At 42.0% G+C, this 18,648-nt stretch overlaps 1 protein-coding gene across 1 annotated transcript in view; it reads left to right on the top strand.

The window, feature by feature from the left end:
* Positions 1-18,648, top strand: part of LOC123759125 (zwei Ig domain protein zig-8) — a 267,274-nt gene that overhangs the window by 233,996 nt on the left and 14,630 nt on the right. The window contains exons 5-6 of the mRNA XM_045743995.2: positions 3,256-3,383; positions 8,219-8,387. Of these exons, the coding sequence (XP_045599951.1) occupies positions 3,256-3,383; positions 8,219-8,387 (297 nt within the window). The remainder of the gene's footprint in view (positions 1-3,255; positions 3,384-8,218; positions 8,388-18,648) is intronic.

Raw genomic sequence — 18,648 nt, 5'->3', positions numbered from 1 at the left:
CTTCGTTGATCATTTTTTTGGGTACAACGTCTTCTTGGCACAGATAACTCCCGGAACCATAGGCTGGATGAGGAGGTGGTATTACGAGGAAGTGACATGCATGTTATCTTGCCATCATGTGTGGTTAAGGACTCAATACTGGGGTGAGCAGGTGCATTATCAAACAACATCAAAGCCCGAACTTCCCCTGGCCTCACCTTCTTCGTGTTTCTTAAGTTGATGGTCATGAACGTCCTTGCAAAACACATCATGAAACCAACAAAGATATGTGTAAACCATAGATTCTTTTAGCTATGATATTTTACAAGCAGATTGTCCAAGCAATGTTCCTTTAACTCTTGGTTTCTTGGATTTACCAAAAGTTGTTCACATGCTTGTGTGTGTGCCGTCGGCATTGGTACACTCCAAGACTGACAGTCTGTCCTTGTAAACCTCACCCTGGCACACAACACTCGATCACAGCTACATTTTTTTTCAGACAAACTCCTCCAATTCTGCCCAGTTTCATCACTGGGCTGTATTGGAGTTATAGATTTGACACGAATATAAATTATTAGATAAAATTTATGCTCATAATTTATGTTTAAATTGTTCAATTTCCTCTTCACAGTATTGTGCCTCTCTTTAAACTCTTGCAATTCACCCATCACTTGCCTGTAAATCCTGTATACCAAGGCTGGCTGCAAACCGACTCGCAGCTTTTCTTATTTATGCATTGTGAACTGTCTCCCTAGCTGTGCGGTGCTGTGCAGACCACTTGTACTTAGCCTTATCCCGCTGTACATTGTGTGAAGGCGTCAGAGTTTCACTACTGAACCTCCCTTACTATAACTTGCACCCTCACTGGTTGCAATGTATTCCATGTATTCAGTTTTTTGTCTCCTTATATCATAGCCAGTACTATTGTCTATACCAAATTCCTTAGCAACTCTCACTCCCACGGACCAGTGTCAGAGTTCTATAACAAGTAACTTATCTATAATGGATATCACAACCATCTTCCTCTTAACACCTCCAGAACTATTTCTGCTGCTACCAGACATAGTCTTGGCATAATAGTATTAATGTTACTATCAAAACAAAAAAAAATATTTCATAAAATGTTTTACTAATAGAGCAATATGGTGGTATAACACAAGGCGGGAGAGCTGATGGGCTGGTTGGATTGACCAGGCCTGGACGATGGGGCAGGCACGTCATCATGCCCGCCAGGCCTGGACGGTGGGGCAGGCACGTTATCATGCCCGCCAGGCCTCGACGGTGGGGCAGGCACGTTATCATGCCCGCCAGGCCTCGACGGTGGGGCAGGCACGTGTTGGGAGGGAATTTATCTACCTTAATTCTCTCTGCTACAAAGTCAACATATCCTCTGGCGATGATCGTTAAGGTCCTGTGTCCCCCGGGGTGGGTCCTCCGTTGATCAAGGTCCGGTACACACAAGGTCCTTAGATGACTTGCAGTCATCTTGCGCATCCTCTCCGTGCTCACTCCCGGAAGACAGGTCCTCCTCCTCCTTAGCATTCAAGGCAGGTCTCTGTGCACATCGTCTCTCTTTTCCTTCACTGGAACTGTAGACAAACTTGCAGTCTGGTTCAGTGTCTCCCCTTCCAGTAGACTTGACCCCGGTCACAACAGCTCGCTTGATGTGTCAGAACGCGGCCCACAGGGCGTCATACACGACCCTCCCAGCGCCAACGTTCACTTCTGTTGTAAACTCTCAGCAAAAGAGTTCTTGGTGCTCTAACACCAACTAAACAATGCTTCCATGCACTCCCCAGGAATCAACTAATCTTCCTCGACGTCTGTAGAATTGATGCGGCCGCTTGGGTCTACTGGCTAGGGCTTCCTAGCCTCCAAACTGAGAGCTCACTTGAGCATGTCCAAGCTCAATGGTATGCGGTGATACACTGAGCTCCCAGGGCACTGGGCCGACCCGTTCCCTCCGCCCTGTGATGTCACAACAACCAGGGGCGCCGTGCCATTGGTCAATCCTGTCATGTGACCTCACCTGGCCAATCACCAGATGCCTGGCGCTTGGCTCCTGTGGCGGCAAACTTCTTGTCTCGGCGCCATCTTGCGATAGTAAAGGGCGTAAGCCACCTGTAGTAATAAAACTAAATCAGCAAATTCATCCCCCACACGATAACTTTAAATACCTTTATATATATCAACATGTTCCCTGAACATCAGAGAACGTGCGGATTGCCGAGATATGACTCTTTACGCTGGAATAGGAAGCATGAGCCGGTCGGCCGAGCGGACAGCATGCTGGACTTGTGATCCTGTGGTCCCGGGTTCGATCCCGAGCACCGGCGAGAAACAATGGGCAGAGTTTCGTTCACCCTATGCCCCTGTTACCTAGTAGTAAAATAGGTACCTGGGTGTTAGTCAGCTGTCACGGGCTGCTTCCTGGGGGTGGAGGCCAGGTCGAGGACCGGGCTGCAGGGACACTAAAGCCCCGAAATCATCTCAAGATAATCAAGATGTAGGGTGGAACACCGTCACTATATATATATATATATATATATATATATATATATATATATATATATATATATATATATATATATATATATATATATATATATATATATATATATATATATCACTAAGAACTCTGACCCGGCCAGGATTCGAATCCAGGATCACCCCTAAACGTACACAGTACCGTGACCACCGCACCAATGATCGTCTAACGTTCGATTGATCGTTTTAGACGATCATTAGTGCGGTGGTCACGGTACTGTGTATGTTTAGGGGTGATCCTGAACGGCATGGGTTCGAATCCTGGCCGGGTCAAAGAGTTGTTAGTGATATATGGCTTGCGCGTTCATGCAGCTTTCTCATAAGATTGATGAGAGAGAGAGAGAGAAGAGAGAGAGAGAGAGAGAGAGAGAGAGAGAGAGAGAGAGAGAGAGAGAGAGAGAGAGAGAGAGAGAGAGAGAGAGAGAGAGAGAGAGAGAGAGAGAGAGAGAGAGAGAGAGAGAGAGAGAGAGAGAGAGAGAGAGAGAGAGAGAGAGAGAGAGAGAGAGAGAGAGAGAGAGAGAGAGAGAGAGAGAGAGAGAGAGAGAGAGAGAGAGAGGAGAGAGAGAGAGAGAGAGAGAGAGAGAGAGAGAGAGAGAGAGAGAGAGAGAGAGAGAGAGAGAGAGGAGAGAGAGAGAGAGAGAGAGAGAGAGAGAGAGAGAGAGAGAGAGAGAGAGAGAGAGAGAGGGAGAGAGAGAGAACCATGTATACTAAGAGTGTATGTGTCGGCAGAGCCCAAGACCACCATATATGGCGGCGGAGACATCTTCATCAACAAGGACAGCAACATCAACTTGACGTGCGTGGTGGACTACACGCCCAAGCCTCCTTCCTACGTCATCTGGAAACACAATAGTAAGGTGAGAGTTACAACTATGTATGGATTTTGTTTCTACCACTTGGATTTAGTGTAATGCAACTGAAAACAGTGTTTTTAAAAGTCTCTTTGGGTGCTTAGTTTCCAACTTGGCTTCCTTGTTCGTGTGCTACCCATGCTAAATAGTCTGTACTTGTCTTCATTTTTTTTCATGCAGCTATTTATTTTGTATGTGGTGATTATGTCTTTTCTGATACTTCTCCTTTGGAGTGCCGCGTTTTTTAACAATATTAGTCTTTTCTGGTAACTCGTGGTGTACACAATGGTTCAGAGGGAGCTCTCTCATGAACCACAGCTCCCTCATCACTCGCTGCAGCCTCACCAACACACAGACAATGCTTATAAGTTGCTTGTATGGAGTTGTGGGTACCGACCTGTGAGATTTATATATTTATTTAATTTATATGAATTTATTTAGAATTTATAATTTAAATTTATATATTTTGATAGCAATTTGTATGATGTTAATTGGACTGTATTTCTGCAATAATCTCACAAATCGATCCATACACATTAGGGGGGGGGTTTATATTGAATTTAATTAGCCAATCAACTACAGTATTAAACTACATATATTAGTATACATTGAGGAGGTTCCTTATCTTATTATACAGCCAGGTTAGTCCACCAGGTATAACTAGGCTGTAGACACCAAATTTCCTCGTGTGAGGCAGCTTCTGTTACCCAGTAACTGATACACAAAGTTTGCTTCTTCTTCTTGACCTGTCAAAAGAAACCTAGCTGTAAAGCCAGAATCCTAATATATGACAGCTATATCAGAGAAAACACTGTATAATTGATAAAATAAAGACCACGACTTAATTACCTTTTATTAAGAGGCTGTTCGCATTCTAACCGGTCGCCCTATCTACTGACATTAATGGCCAAAAATGATTAGATAAACTGGTTTTGGCAGAACACTTCCCTTGATTATTGTTGACAGCGTGTTGATGATGGCAGACCTTTGGTTTCCATAACACTTCGTCCAAGAGAAATTAGCAGGAACCGAATTTGCTCCCTGCGTCTTAGGTCTAACAACAATGGCTGACCACTCCCTCGCTACTGACGCTACTGGCCTACTTTGTCCAGATGTCAGTAAGTGATAGAAGGGTCACATTTACTCTATTTTAATACTGATAATTAAATTAATTCAAATGAGATGTTTTATGATGGTAAAAGTCCAAAGACTAATGTATTTAAGTATAATTCCCAGCAGAATAGCTGGTGAATTTATAATAGTATGTGGCAATGATATCCCGTTTTCTATAAACGGAAAGTTCCACTATAAGTTACATTTTCTATGGGTAACTTGTGTATACAACGCAGCAATATTATCTGCAATTGCATTGATATTAGTAATTGGTGTCGGATTTTCCGACAGGAGTCAACAAGTTCTTGCAACCCCAAACCAGTCTTTCCACTTGCTGCTCATGGCTTAAAGGACCCAAAGATATATATTTCAATTGGATTTTGCCAGTTTGAGAAGAGAGAGAAGCATCGTCATTCAGTTTTCTAACTTCTCCGGATCTTGAGTCTCGCTTCAGGGCGAGACAGGAGGAAGATAACTCAGCTGTTCTTAAATGGTTAAAGGGAAAGAGCCGGTGGCTCATTTACGGGATAAAAAGGCGTACAAACAGACAAGGAGAAGGCATCATTTTTGGTACAAAACCTGATCAGGCTTTCCCCCCCCCCCCTTCCCCCCGTCCTTATCCTGATCCATTCTAAGTGCCGTATAGTGGTAATGGCTTGGCACTTTTTCCTGCTGGTTCCCTTCCCTGTCATCTTAGGCAGACGAGGACCCAAGACGAAGTGCCCTACGTCTCCAGGGGCTGACCTTTGTCTTCCTGACTTGCTGTGTGTCTGTACACCTCGAGGCGCCACAGAGGCACAGTTGCCACATCTGTCCTCTGTGCCACACACTGCAAGTGAAAGAAACAAAGCCAGAATGTTCTTTTTCTTTAGTTTTGAGAAACATTTATCTACGGGAGGTTGAACACTGGGGATGAAGAGCTGCATCACATTCCTGGCTCCCTTTATTCGTGTGAGTTCTGTCAACTACAAAGGTTACAGCAGTGATGTTTCACTTATGTTTTTTCTCCATCTACTGAACCAAGTCAGCAGCAGCTGACTTGGTTCAGAAGCGGTGCTCTGGAGGAAGGAATGACGAGAGAGCGAGTGTGTGTGTTTATTTTATCTGTGAGTGTGTGAAGGTGTTAAGTTCACCTCCCTCCTCATGTGGGCCTCAAGAGGTGAGAGAGTTTACCACTGTGTGCTCAACTCGTCTCTTAAAAATCACGTCGCTTTTCACTCAAAACGCGCTATGATCAAAAATGGACGTTATTTGAAATGAAATCGGCTCTCGAAAGTGATACCAGCTCTGTACAGGTGACTGCCATCCATACCAGCTTTTCAGAGGTGACTGCCATCCATAACAGAGCCATACCAGCTCTGCAGGGTGACTGCCATCCATATCAGCTCTGCAGGGTGACTGTTGTGTGTTTGGGGATGGTCATAGATGGGGAGGGGCCGACCCTCATCCACCTCCACACCCATTATATGAAATGAGAAATTATACTAATTTTCCATCTTGCTAAATGCCAGACTTCATCCTCAGTAAGATTCAACAATTATACTATTTTCTATGTGATGATTAAATGTTAGTTTGACATGTAGATGTTTTTACTGCTGTACATAGTGTTCTGTGAAGATGATGAATACAGTGATGAACGGAAAATCGTGAAGAGTTGAGAAGGCGGTGAATGGTAGGGAGGTGGTAGAGGGTTGTGAAGGTTGTGGAAGGTAGTGAAGGAGAGGGAAGGTGGTGAGGGAGAGGGATGGTGGTGAGGGAGAGGGAGGGTGGTGAGGGAGAGGGAAGGTGGTGAGGGAGAGGGAAGGTGGTGAAGGAGAGGGAAGGTGGTGAGGGAGAGGGAAGGTGGTAAGGGAGAGGGAAGGTGGTGAGGGAGAGGGAAGGTGGTGAAGGAGAGGGAAGGTGGTGAGGGAGAGGGAAGGTGGTGAGGGAGAGGGAAGGTGGTGAGGGAGAGGGAAGGTGGTGAGGGAGAGGGAAGGTGGTGAGGGAGAGGGAAAGTGGTGAAGGAGAGGGAAGGTGGTGAAGGAGAGGGAAGGTGGTGAGGGAGAGGGAAGGTGGTGAAGGAGAGGGAAGGTGGTGAGGGAGAGGGAAGGTGGTGAGGGAGAGGGAAGGTAGTGAAGGAGAGGGAAGGTGGTGAGGGAGAGGAAAGGTGGTGAAGGAGAGGGAAGGTGGTGAGGGAGAGGGAAGGTGGTGAAGGAGAGGGAAGGTGGTGAAGGAGAGGGAAGGTGGTGAGGGAGAGGGAAGGTGGTGAAGGAGAGGGAAGGTGGTGAGGGAGAGGGATGGCAGCGATGTACTCACCTATTCGTACTCACCTAGTTGTGCTTGCGGGGGTTAAGCTTTGTCTCTTTGGTCCCGCCTCTCAACTGTCAATAAACTGGTGTACAGGTTCCTGAGCCTATTGGGCTCTATCATACCTACGTTTGAAACAGTGTATAGAATCAGCCTCCACCACATCACTTCCTAGTGCGTTCCACTTGTTAACTACTCTGACACTGAAAAAATTCTTTGTAACGTCTCTGTGGCTCATTTGGGTACTAAGTTTCCACCTGTGTCCCCTTGTTCGTGTTCCACCCGTGCTGAAGAGTTTGTCTTTGTCCACCCTGTCAAGTTCCCTGATAATTTTGTAGGTGGTCATCATGTCTCCCCTTACTCTTCTGTTGTGTGGCTGTGTGTGACTTGCCTGCATCACTGTGGTCAGATGAGGCAACATTGTTACCTGCTGTGTGCTCACAGACTGGCTACATACACACGTCTTCCTTCCTCACTTATAGGCATTCTTCACCTTGACCGGATGTCACCTTAGAAAGTTCACCTTGACCTGATGTCACCTTAGAAAGTTCACCTTGACCGGATGTCACCTTAGAAAGTTCACCTTGACCGGATGGCACCTTAGAAAGGTGATAAAACTGTAGGGTGAATTCCCTGTCTGATGTGCTGTTGCTGTCTGTCATACCATAATCGTTTCCGTTGTTATTCACATTAGAAATATCCAATGTTACAAAAGCCAAGTTTGCAAACAATGGATCGTTCTCTCCAATATCACCGACTCTCGCGTTGCTAAAGTCGACCATACTCGATGTCTATACTCGACATTAACATTTGTCTTCTATCTCAGTAATCTTCATAAGTTAAACTCATTTCTTTAATGAAGTTGGAAGTTTTTGAAACATTTATAAGATAGTAATTCTATTATTTGTTTAGTAAACCATTAGCATATTAATTGTCTCTTCCTTCCAATATTTTTGTTTTATATCTGTCCTTTTTAATTAAGTACTTCATAACTCCTATCTCATTAAAATCCTATTTATAAATGTTCAATCTTCTCTTCCAGGTTTACATATATTTTTTTGCAATATAATATATCTAGGTTAAATGTTAACAAGGAAATTCTTCTTATTGCATAATTGCTACATATGACTAGAAGTCCGTCCAAGGTCCAAATTCTCTCTACTGCCTGCTGGGCTTGACTTATAATGACTTGTTCCTTCATTGTTCTGTATTACAGTTTTATGCTTTAAGACGCCCAACAGGTTGGTACACATTATCAGTCATGATCTAGTTCATCCAACCAACATTATCATAATATTAGAAGTTGTGGTAGTATCAGTAAGAGTAATTATATTATTAGTAATAGTAAGTTGGGTATTTGTGGAAATAGTATTAGTAATTGTTGTTATAATAGTAGTGATGTTATTATAGTATGTGTGAGTAATGGTTGTGTGTTGGTGCAGGTGATCACGTACGACAGCGACCGAGGCGGGGTGAGTGTGGTGACGGAGAAAGGTGCCAGGACCACGTCCAACCTCTTAGTGAGGCGCGCCTCTCTCAAGGACTCCGGCACATATTCCTGTAACCCCAGCAGCGCACCCGTCGCCAAGGTCCTCGTACATATATTGAATGGTTAGCCGTTTTGCCCTTTGTGTTAAGAGTTCCTTATTCAAGTCAAAATCTAACCAATTAGTGATAATTACCTACGTTTTTTCTTTATGCACACCAGTAATAAACATGTTTACCCCCACGACCACATGTGTTTAATCCACACTCACATCTGTTGTGCTAAGATTCGGCAAGTCACAAGTGTTCATACCTTACGCAATTGCTAGAACTAAAATCAAAGCTCATAATACGTCGTCCAATATTATTCACGCCTCTGGTGCACTAATTCATGCACGTCGTACCTGTTCAAACCCCAGCCTCAACTGTTGACACCTGTTCACATCACAGTTACATCTGTTAACGCCGAAGTTATCAGGTAAGGCTTTACATACATCTGTTCGCAACTCAGGCAAAATTATTTAATCCCTTCCTAAAATTATGTAGAATTATTATTGGACAAAATATTATTATTAGCGGAGGTTACCGGTGTTGCCTAATGGGCAAGAGGGACGACCCTCCCGGTCCCTAAGGGTTCATGTACATTATGATCTCGTGGGAAGTGAAAATGTCTCACCCATGCATTTTATTCATCAAACTATATATCCTTACTATTAGATTTTCACTGTGCACAATCGTCACTCTACATTATTGCAGTACAATCATCACCTTACAAGATCTTAACTGCATATGATTTGAACCCGAGTTCTTGAGGATCGTGTATAACAAGTAAATTCACTATACAAGATCTTATTTACACAGGATCTTTATTAGACTCAATGTTCATGCAGGCACCGACTACCTGAAGACCATGTACAACAACAACCACGTGCACTGAAGCTCTCCAGTTCCAGTGGTAATCCTCGTAGTTTACCTGAATAGCTCCAAGTTAGTTTAGCTGAATTCATTTTATTACAGTCCAACACATATTGGACTGGCAGAAAAACAGATTAATTTTCTGAATCTTTCCATAGCCCGAAATCCATATGTAACATCTCCAGAATACAAGATCTTCACAACACTTGATTCCTCCAAAACTAATATTTTGGATACCCAATGTTTTGGAGGGGTCCCCCAGTGTTTTGGAGGGACCCCCAGGGTTTTGGAGGTACCCCCAGGGTTTTGGAGGGACCCCCAGGGTTTTGGAGGGACCCCCAGGGTTTTGGAGGGACCTCCAGGGTTTTGGAGGGGTCCCCCAGTGTTTTGGAGGGACCACAGGATTTTGGAGGGGCGTGTTATACACCCCGCTTTCTAACTAGACTCGTACCCGACACAGGAATAACATTTACCCAGGCTATCATGTTTTATTATATCTTGGGTCTGATGCTATAATCCCTGTGATGTAAACATACAAGCACCAGTAAGTTACTGATGGACGGACACAAACACAAGTAAAAGTATAACTTATGATAATATTCTTACAACTGACAAAAATTATCTCCATTTGGCTTATGATCCCACTCGACATAATATATAAAAATAATATTTAGGCTTAATCATAGAGTATCTTGTATATATACAGATATGGTTATCAAAACCTAGAAAACAAAAACAAAATAATATAGACTTAACTTAATAAAAAAAGATGTTTCCAGAGCCAAGTGCCACCAGTGTCTGACTTCTGTATCTTTCCCCTCCCTCGACCAGACGCACCTCTCTCACACACACATCTTTCCCCTCCCTCGACCAGACGCACCTCACACACACACACATCTTTCCCCTCCCTCGACCAGACGCACCTCTCTCACACACACATCTTTCCCCTCCCTCGACCAGACGCACCTCACACACACACACATCTTTCCCCTCCCTCGACCAGACGCACCTCTCTCACACACACATCTTTCCCCTCCCTCGACCAGACGCACCTCACACACACACACATCTTTCCCCTCCCTCGACCAGACGCACCTCTCTCACACACACATCTTTCCCCTCCCTCGACCAGACGCACCTCTCTCACACACACATCTTTCCCCTCCCTCGACCAGACGCACCTCACACACACACACATCTTTCCCCTCCCTCGACCAGACGCACCTCTCTCACACACACATCTTTCCCCTCCCTCGACCAGACGCACCTCTCTCACACACACATCTTTCCCCTCCCTCGACCAGACGCACCTCACACACACACACAGTAACCAGGACGTCTGATATATTCTCTAAATTAACACACTTCATAGGAAGCAACCAATCCCAAACAGATATCATTATACTAGTATAATATTTCATACACTCTGGAATAATAACTCAAATAAACAAACATTCTAAAAGGACACAATACTTCTAACTGGAAGCATGATCAACACATTCCCTCACCTCACACGTATGCTACGCGTGTTATACCCGTTCATTCCACAGGCAAGTACGTGATTACTTGACCACCTCTCATACCAACATACATTACCATAGGACTTATAAGATACAGTAATATATCATATGAAATACAATATAATGCTAACAAATATAATATGTAACCACTCGCACCACATGCAAATTTGATTGTAATAATTCAGAAGGCAGTATTATTCACCTAGTGAGAATCTGGCCTTCCTGATTCGTAACATACCCCCACCTCCAAGATAAAAAATGTAATGAATTGAAGAATAATAGAATTTTTTCTAGAGGTAAGGTCAGAGGTTAGTACTTGAAATGTCAAGGAGCCTTAGAATATACACAAATAAAACATATGACAATTGAAATGTAAATAAACACACATAATCAACATCTTAAGAACAACATGTAATAATTCATGAATATAATATATATCAAGGTATATCTCCTTGCAACACAATTTCAATTTATTTAGTCAAAGTTAAAAAATATACATTATATTTCTCACATGAGAATTCTCACAAATCATGGTGGCAACAGCAACAAGTTCCTTTCTCTGGTCATGTCCTACACCACTGTCTGTACACTTCAGGGTATTCATACCTGTACCTCCGGGATTTCCAACACATTTATCCCTCCAGGGCACTATCTTATTCTGTCCACCTACATACATGAGGTAATTACTTTTATCAGCAAATGTGTTCATGCTATAATCACCACATTTATCAAGGTTCACATGGGAATTAAGTTCAATCAACCCACTCACATGAATGACAGTTTGGGAAAGCAGAATCTAGTAGAGAAGTTTTCAATTTAGCGGGGTTCACTGTTAAACTCTTATTAGATCAATAACACCAACGTAACCATTTTATGCATGGTAAACATTTCACAACACTTTTATATAGCAAGTTAAAGTACTTTTTTAAAGAACTACATAATATAGACACTTAGTATAGTTCCAACAATTGTTTTCATACAAAGAGCTCTGTTTAGGATAACATGAGTACGTCTGGAGCTGTTACATCCTGTTTTGCGCAAATTGATAAATTTCACACTGGTTATTACTTCCTTTTCCTAGAGTTAACCTACTTATGTGAAGTTGACTGGATGTGGGTTGGTTGAGGGACTTCTCCTGGGTAATGAGAGTGATCTGGGCAGACACTTTCCAGATCTGGTAAAACCCCTTCAGGATCTGCTGGTCCCCATCACTATGGATCTTCTGTGGAACATATAGCCTCGGCCAATATGAACTAAAAGTAGAAGAAACAGGGTTAGACCACTCCGACACATTCGAAACTTCTTCACTCTTGGAACCACCAATCACAAAACAAGATTTATAAGTCGACCTCTTACGTCTGTCGCAACAGAGAAGAACAGCAAGGAAAAGTGCAAGGAACATTTGTCTGAACTGACTCAGGTGACCATCAGTGTTGGACAAATAAGTCAGCGCTTCGTAACTCTACCAGAACTATTAGAGTAAGAAGACATGATTGTTCCTAAGCACTGTATCGTAATCACAACCACAAGAACAAGCTCACACCTTCTGACTGTGAACTTTAAGACAAAACAAGCCATTATAGCCATCCTGGCCTCCCAGGTAAGTAACAGAACCACTCTGGAACTTTGATAACATTTACTATAAACTACATTCAGTAACTTCTGGTGACTTTGAATAACCAAGCAACCGTGGTAGGGGTCTTATCACCTGGTAGATGAATACCAGATTACCTGGGAACCATCCAAGGACAACCTGTAACCCTACACACTCAACAAACCAAACATGTGGGATATTCATGTCGCACTCCAACTTAAAGCTCTCTCTCACCTGTGACCTTAAACATCTGCTTCAAAATCGGACGAAACCGTACAACACCACTTTGACTCTGAGAATCAAGACTATACTTGAACTTAATATAAGTTCTGTAAACTACATTTGTAGTAAAGTAACGTACCGGATGCAAAATAAGAGACACTGCTTTAGACTTCCACTCAACTGTTTTAGGAAATCTGGACGTACAACTCATTGGATTAAAATTGCTATTCACAGCAATAGTTCTGGGCAAAGATGACACACAGTCCATTACTACAAGGGAGAATGGTTCTTGTGGTACAACAACAGTTTGCAATAAAGCCCTAATAACACTCTGACTTGAGTTACCGAATGTTAAACACTTAATCCACGTGGAACAAGAATAATTGGCCACAACACTCTGCAATTTAAGAATAGAAGACATGTTAAGACTATTAAATGTTATGCAATATTTACCAAATTGTCCTCCCATGACATAATCTTAAAATGCTTGGAGCACTGTCTGTTTACAATCAGTAAACCTACTAAACTGGGTCACACCCTCACAGTCAACTGAAGAGGGAGGCTCAAGAGGTCTCCATCTATTTGTCAGAAGCTGAACCTCTGGATGATCTCCCACACTCTTCAACAATGGCTCTAAATCACAGACTGTCTCCTCACTACTCTGATATATTTGGGTAAGTCCTACTTAACTTACACAAATTCAAGGACTCAAAATCTGAAGCGAGCGAGCTGGCAACCTGACATCCTTTTCCAAACCATTTTGGTTAGAATATATCTGGGTCATGGCAACAACAACCTTACGCTCGACACCTGACTAAAACTCTGGAGTGAGCGGGCAAGTAACTGGTACACGAACTTCCTGTTCCGTCCACTTGATTGGAATAAATCGGTGTCATAGTATCAGACTCACTTTCAACAACCAGGTTTGCCACACATGAATCTTGAAAAAACACCTTCCACTTCACCTCTGAAGAGGTACTGGTCTCTGGAACCTGTACCTTGGTAGTGACACAACTGACAACTGGAACACTAATAGAACTGAAGGCAGCACAGGCAGGGTAGATAACACCATCCACTGCATCTGGCTGATTACTCAAAGAACTGGACACGGCACATACAGGATAGATAACACTATCCACTACATCTACCTAGTCCCTCAAAATAACTGTTTTTGGTAACAAAATAGGATCAACCTTCCCAACAACATAGTTAATGGTTACATCATTACCAAGAATAGCATCCACACCTGGGATTAGGCAACTGTTTACTAACACCAACAGTGCACACGCCTGGAGTAAATGATTAACTAATATTAATTTCTATCAGAGATACTGATTGACAACTTGCAATACACTGCAGAACTACAGACTCACTAATATCTCTCATCACAACATTAGATAGTACATGAACTAAAATCAGAGTTTGGGAAGCACCAATATCTCTCAACGTAACACCTGGCTTCCATTTACCACTTTTGCACAATACTTCCTCAGAAAACACATGTGGGTGATAGTTTGCTACCCATTTGGAATCTACATAATCACTCTTAGAATTTCTACTCTGCAAACCTCTATACATAAACCTCTATCTATTTGGCATAACTGGCCGACCCCTCACAGTGTTCAAGAGAGAACTGGATAAGCACCTCCAAAGGATACCTGATCAACCAGGCTGTGACTCATACATCAGGCTGCGAGCAGCCGCGTCCAACAGCCTGGTTGATCAGTCCAGCAACCAGGATGCCTGGTCGACGACCGGGCCGCGGGGACGCTAAGCCCCGGAAGCACCTCAAGGCAAGGTAACATAATTAGACTAGCAGATCTTAAATCAGGAGGCAGTTAAAACAAGAAGTAATAACAAGACCTCTTCTCTTACAGTGAGCACAAAACCTACTATCAGGGGTTGACCCTGTCACACCCACTGAAGACTTATTATTTATAGTACTGGGGGTGTTGCATCCCCCAACTGGGGTTTCTCAAACTTAGGTTTAACAGGATAAGAGATCATGTGAGTAGCAGATCGGTTGGAAACTGGTTGAAATTGAAATTGAAATTGAAATAAGTTTATTGATGTAAAATACACACAAAGGGATGAGGTAGCTCAAGCTATTTTCACCCCGTTCAGTACATCGAGTTAATACATACATACACACACATCACAAACAATAAACATATTACCAAACATTGAGAGATAAACATCTACATTTCCTCCTTTACACAAGTAAAGAGGAAACTGGTTTGGTCTGTTAACCATTAGGTTTATTAGCATGATTACTAGGTTTATTATTATAATTATTAGAATGTGCTCTGAAAGGCACCTTTGTGAGTAACTTGTGTTCATCAACGAGCATAAATTCAGCACAGGAACGTAGTATACCATATAAATTGAATAGATCGAATACTAATGATCCAAAGTGGATAACAAAGGATCTGAAGAACCTTATAGGTAAAAAGAGAGCGTGGTACAAAAGGATTAAGAATGGGGAAGTCAGTTTAGAAAAGGAATTCGTACAACTGGTTAGAAGTACTAAAAAAGAGATAAGGAAAGCAAAAAGAAACTATGAAGTTCGCATAGCAGAGCAAGCAAAGACAAATCCTAAAGGGTTTTTCCAGTTATATCGGACAAAGATTAGGGAAAGGATAGGTCCATTAAAAACTGAGACAGGTCAAATAACAGATAATGATGAAGAGATGAGTAGTATTTTTAATAAATATTTTAAATCTGTATTTACTAAAGAGGAACTTAACAATATGCTTTCAGCCGAACAAGTCTATGTGGGTGGGGACGAGGACAGGTTGACTAGTTTAGCAGTTACCAGGGAGGATGTAATTAAACAAATAGTTAAACTCAAACCAAACAAATCCCCAGGGCCCGATGAAGTGTTTGCCAGGGTGCTTATAGAATGCAAAGAGGAGCTTTCCGAGCCACTGTCTACCATATTTAATAAATCAATAGAGTTAGGCAGAGTGCCCGAGTTATAGAAAGTTGCTAATGTGATACCAATTTTTAAGAAAGGAGATAGATCACTTGCGTCAAACTATCGACCAATTAGCCTAACGTCTATTGTGGGAAAGTTACTTGAATCGATAATTGCAAATAAAATTCGTCGTCATCTTGAAAAACACAAATTAATAAATGAGTCGCAACATGGTTTTACAAATGGCCGTTCATGTTTAACAAATTTGCTATCTTTTTATTCCAGCATAGTTGAGGCAGTTGATAGTGGTAAGGATTGTGATGTTGTGTACCTTGACTTTGGCAAAGCTTTTGATACAGTGCCACATGAAAGACTGATTAAAAAAATAGAGGCTCATGGTATTGGAGGTGCTATATTAAGTTGGATTAGGGCATGGCTATTCCAAAGGAAACAGAGAGTTAGTATAAATGGGGTTAAGTCAGAGTGGGAACAAGTGTTACATTCACATTCATACAAGTGAATGTAACACTCAATTGCAGAACTGCCAATATTGTCATAAAAGTGTTCATCATACAGCACTCTGTGGTGATATCAACACTCAATCCAGATCACAGACATCCAATAATCAACCTGCATCTCAGGCAAAGCCAAAAGATGATAATACCACAACAACCGTACAATTCTGTACAGTAATGAGTAATGTCAACGCCTTAGATACAGAGATTGTGTCAATGCCTTAGATACAGAGATTGTTACAACAGCCATATTGCCTACTGCACAGCTAGAACTATGCAATCAAGGAATTTGTATTCAAACTAGAGGCTTTTTTGATCAAGGGTCACAGAAAACCTTTATCAGTAAAAATATGGCAGAAGATTTACAACTTGAATCTTCAAAGCAAGTATCTACATCCATATCAGGTTTTTTTACCAATTCAGGTCGTAGAACCTTTCCAGTAGTACAACTCAATGTCTGTCTAGGTACATCCCAAAGGACAGTCGAAGCCATAGTAGTTGATCAAATTCCTACTGAAATGGAAGTGACTGGTCTGGCAGCCACAATTAAATTCCTAAAAGAAAAAGGAATCCAATTAGCAGATCCTCTGCTCGATTCTGACAATGTAGGGGATATCGGAATCCTGATTGGAGCTGACTACTATCATCGATTCATTCTGGGATCAGAGGAATCTATTGGTATGAATATACTCAAATCAGCAGGAGGCATATTGATGACAGGACCTGTACTAGATCTTGAACCTTCAACTCCTGAAAAATCACATCATATAGAAACTGTAATAGTGGCATGACTAGGCAAAGAACAGTCACCACTTAAAATCCCCAACATGATTGATGATGGACTGGAATCTGTACATCAGTTGTGGAAACTTGATGCCATAGGAATAATTCCTGAACAACCAAGTCCTGATGATGTCTGTGCATACAATCAGTACTTAGAAACTGTACAGTACCATGATGGACAGTACTGGGTAAGGCTACCATGGAAAATCAACCATAAAACCTTACCTACCAACTATCACATGGCTTACAGTCAATTTAAATCTCAGTTAGCAAAGCTAAGAAAAAGGCCTGAGCATTTAAAACTCTACAATGAGATTATTGTTCAACAATTAAAGAATAAATTAATCGAAGTCGTGAAACACGACAATTAGCAAACAGGCCATTTTTTACCACACATGGCTGTAATGAGAGAATAAAAAACGACTCCTTTACGGATAGTTTTTAATAGTAGCTCTAAATTGAAGATAGCTTAATAGTAGCTGCTAAAGACGAGCAGTCTCCGTGGTGTAGTGGTAAGACACTCGCCTGGCGTTCCGCGAGCGCTATGTCATGGGTTCGTATCCTGGCCGGGGAGGATTTACTGGGCGCAATTCCTTAACTGTAGCCTCTGTTTAACGCAACAGTAAAATGTGTGCTTGGATGAAAAAACGATTCTTCGCGGCAGGGGATCGTATTCCAGGGACCATAGGATTAAGGACTTGCCCGAAACGCTACGCGTACTAGTGGCTGTACAAGAATGTAACAACTCTTGTATATATCTCAAAAAAAAAAAAAAAAATCTGGACCCCAAGGAACCAGTCTAAATGATGGTTTGCAAACAGGTCCAAGTCTAACTCAGAAATTGTATGACATACTGTTGAAGTTTAGACTTAACAAATATGCGTTTTCATCAGATATTAGTAAGGCCTTTCTAAGAGTTGGCTTGCAGGAAGAAGATAGAGACTTCACTAAGTTTCTATGGGTAGAAAACCCAGAAGATATCAATAGTCCTATAGTGACTTTAAGATTCTCCTCAGTTCTTTTCGGGGCAACAAGTAGTCCATTTCTGTTGCAAGCAACTCTAGATACTCATCTGAAGAAATCATCAAGTCCCTATAAGGCTGAAATCAGTCGAAATCTATATGTAGATAATTTTCAAGGGACAGTTAACAGTACTACTGAACTGTTACAATTATATCAAGAGGCCAACAAGGAGCTACAAGGTGCCAACATGCCACTACAATCTTGGGCCTCTAATAATGCAACATTGAATAATCAAATAGCAAGAGATTACCCTGAATATCACGTACCAAAATCACAAAAGGTGTTAGGTATGGAATGGGATTTAATCTCGGACACAATGTCAATCAAATTTGTACCAGTAAATTATAGCATTGCTACAAAAAGGGATTTGCTTTCACAAGTTAGCAAAATATTCGACCCACTTGGTCTACTAAATCCTTTAACTATCAAGTGGCGTTTATTGGTGCAAGAAGCTTGGAAGGCTAAAGTTGGTTGGGATGATCCACTACCACTCCAGTTACAAAAAGCTTGGATGGAAGTGGCTCAAGAACAAACTTTAGTCGAAAAGATAATCTTTCCGAGACACATAGTCGAGGAAAATGATGAAGTATCACTACATGTATTCGCAGACTCGTCAGCCAAAGCTTTTGGAGCTTGTGCTTACTTTGTGACTTCCTATCAATTATATCTTATCGCCTCTAAGGCCAGAGTCGCTCCATTAAAAAAGAGGGCTTTGCCTCAGATGGAACTAACTGCATTGCTAACTGGCACACGCTTAGCAGTGCATATCAAACAAGTCTTGTCTACCATGAACTTCAAAGATGTCATTACATGGTCTGACAATGAAGCTGTCTTACAATGGGTACGAAACGACAACTGTCCGACTCCATATGTAAAAAATCGCGTCTCGGAAATTAAA

This window comes from Procambarus clarkii, chromosome 15 (assembly GCF_040958095.1).
Source record: "Procambarus clarkii isolate CNS0578487 chromosome 15, FALCON_Pclarkii_2.0, whole genome shotgun sequence".
Taxonomy (NCBI): Eukaryota; Metazoa; Arthropoda; class Malacostraca; order Decapoda; family Cambaridae; genus Procambarus; species Procambarus clarkii.
The sequence above is the reverse complement of the archived record's forward strand: the minus strand, read 5'-3'. Positions and strand labels throughout refer to the sequence as shown.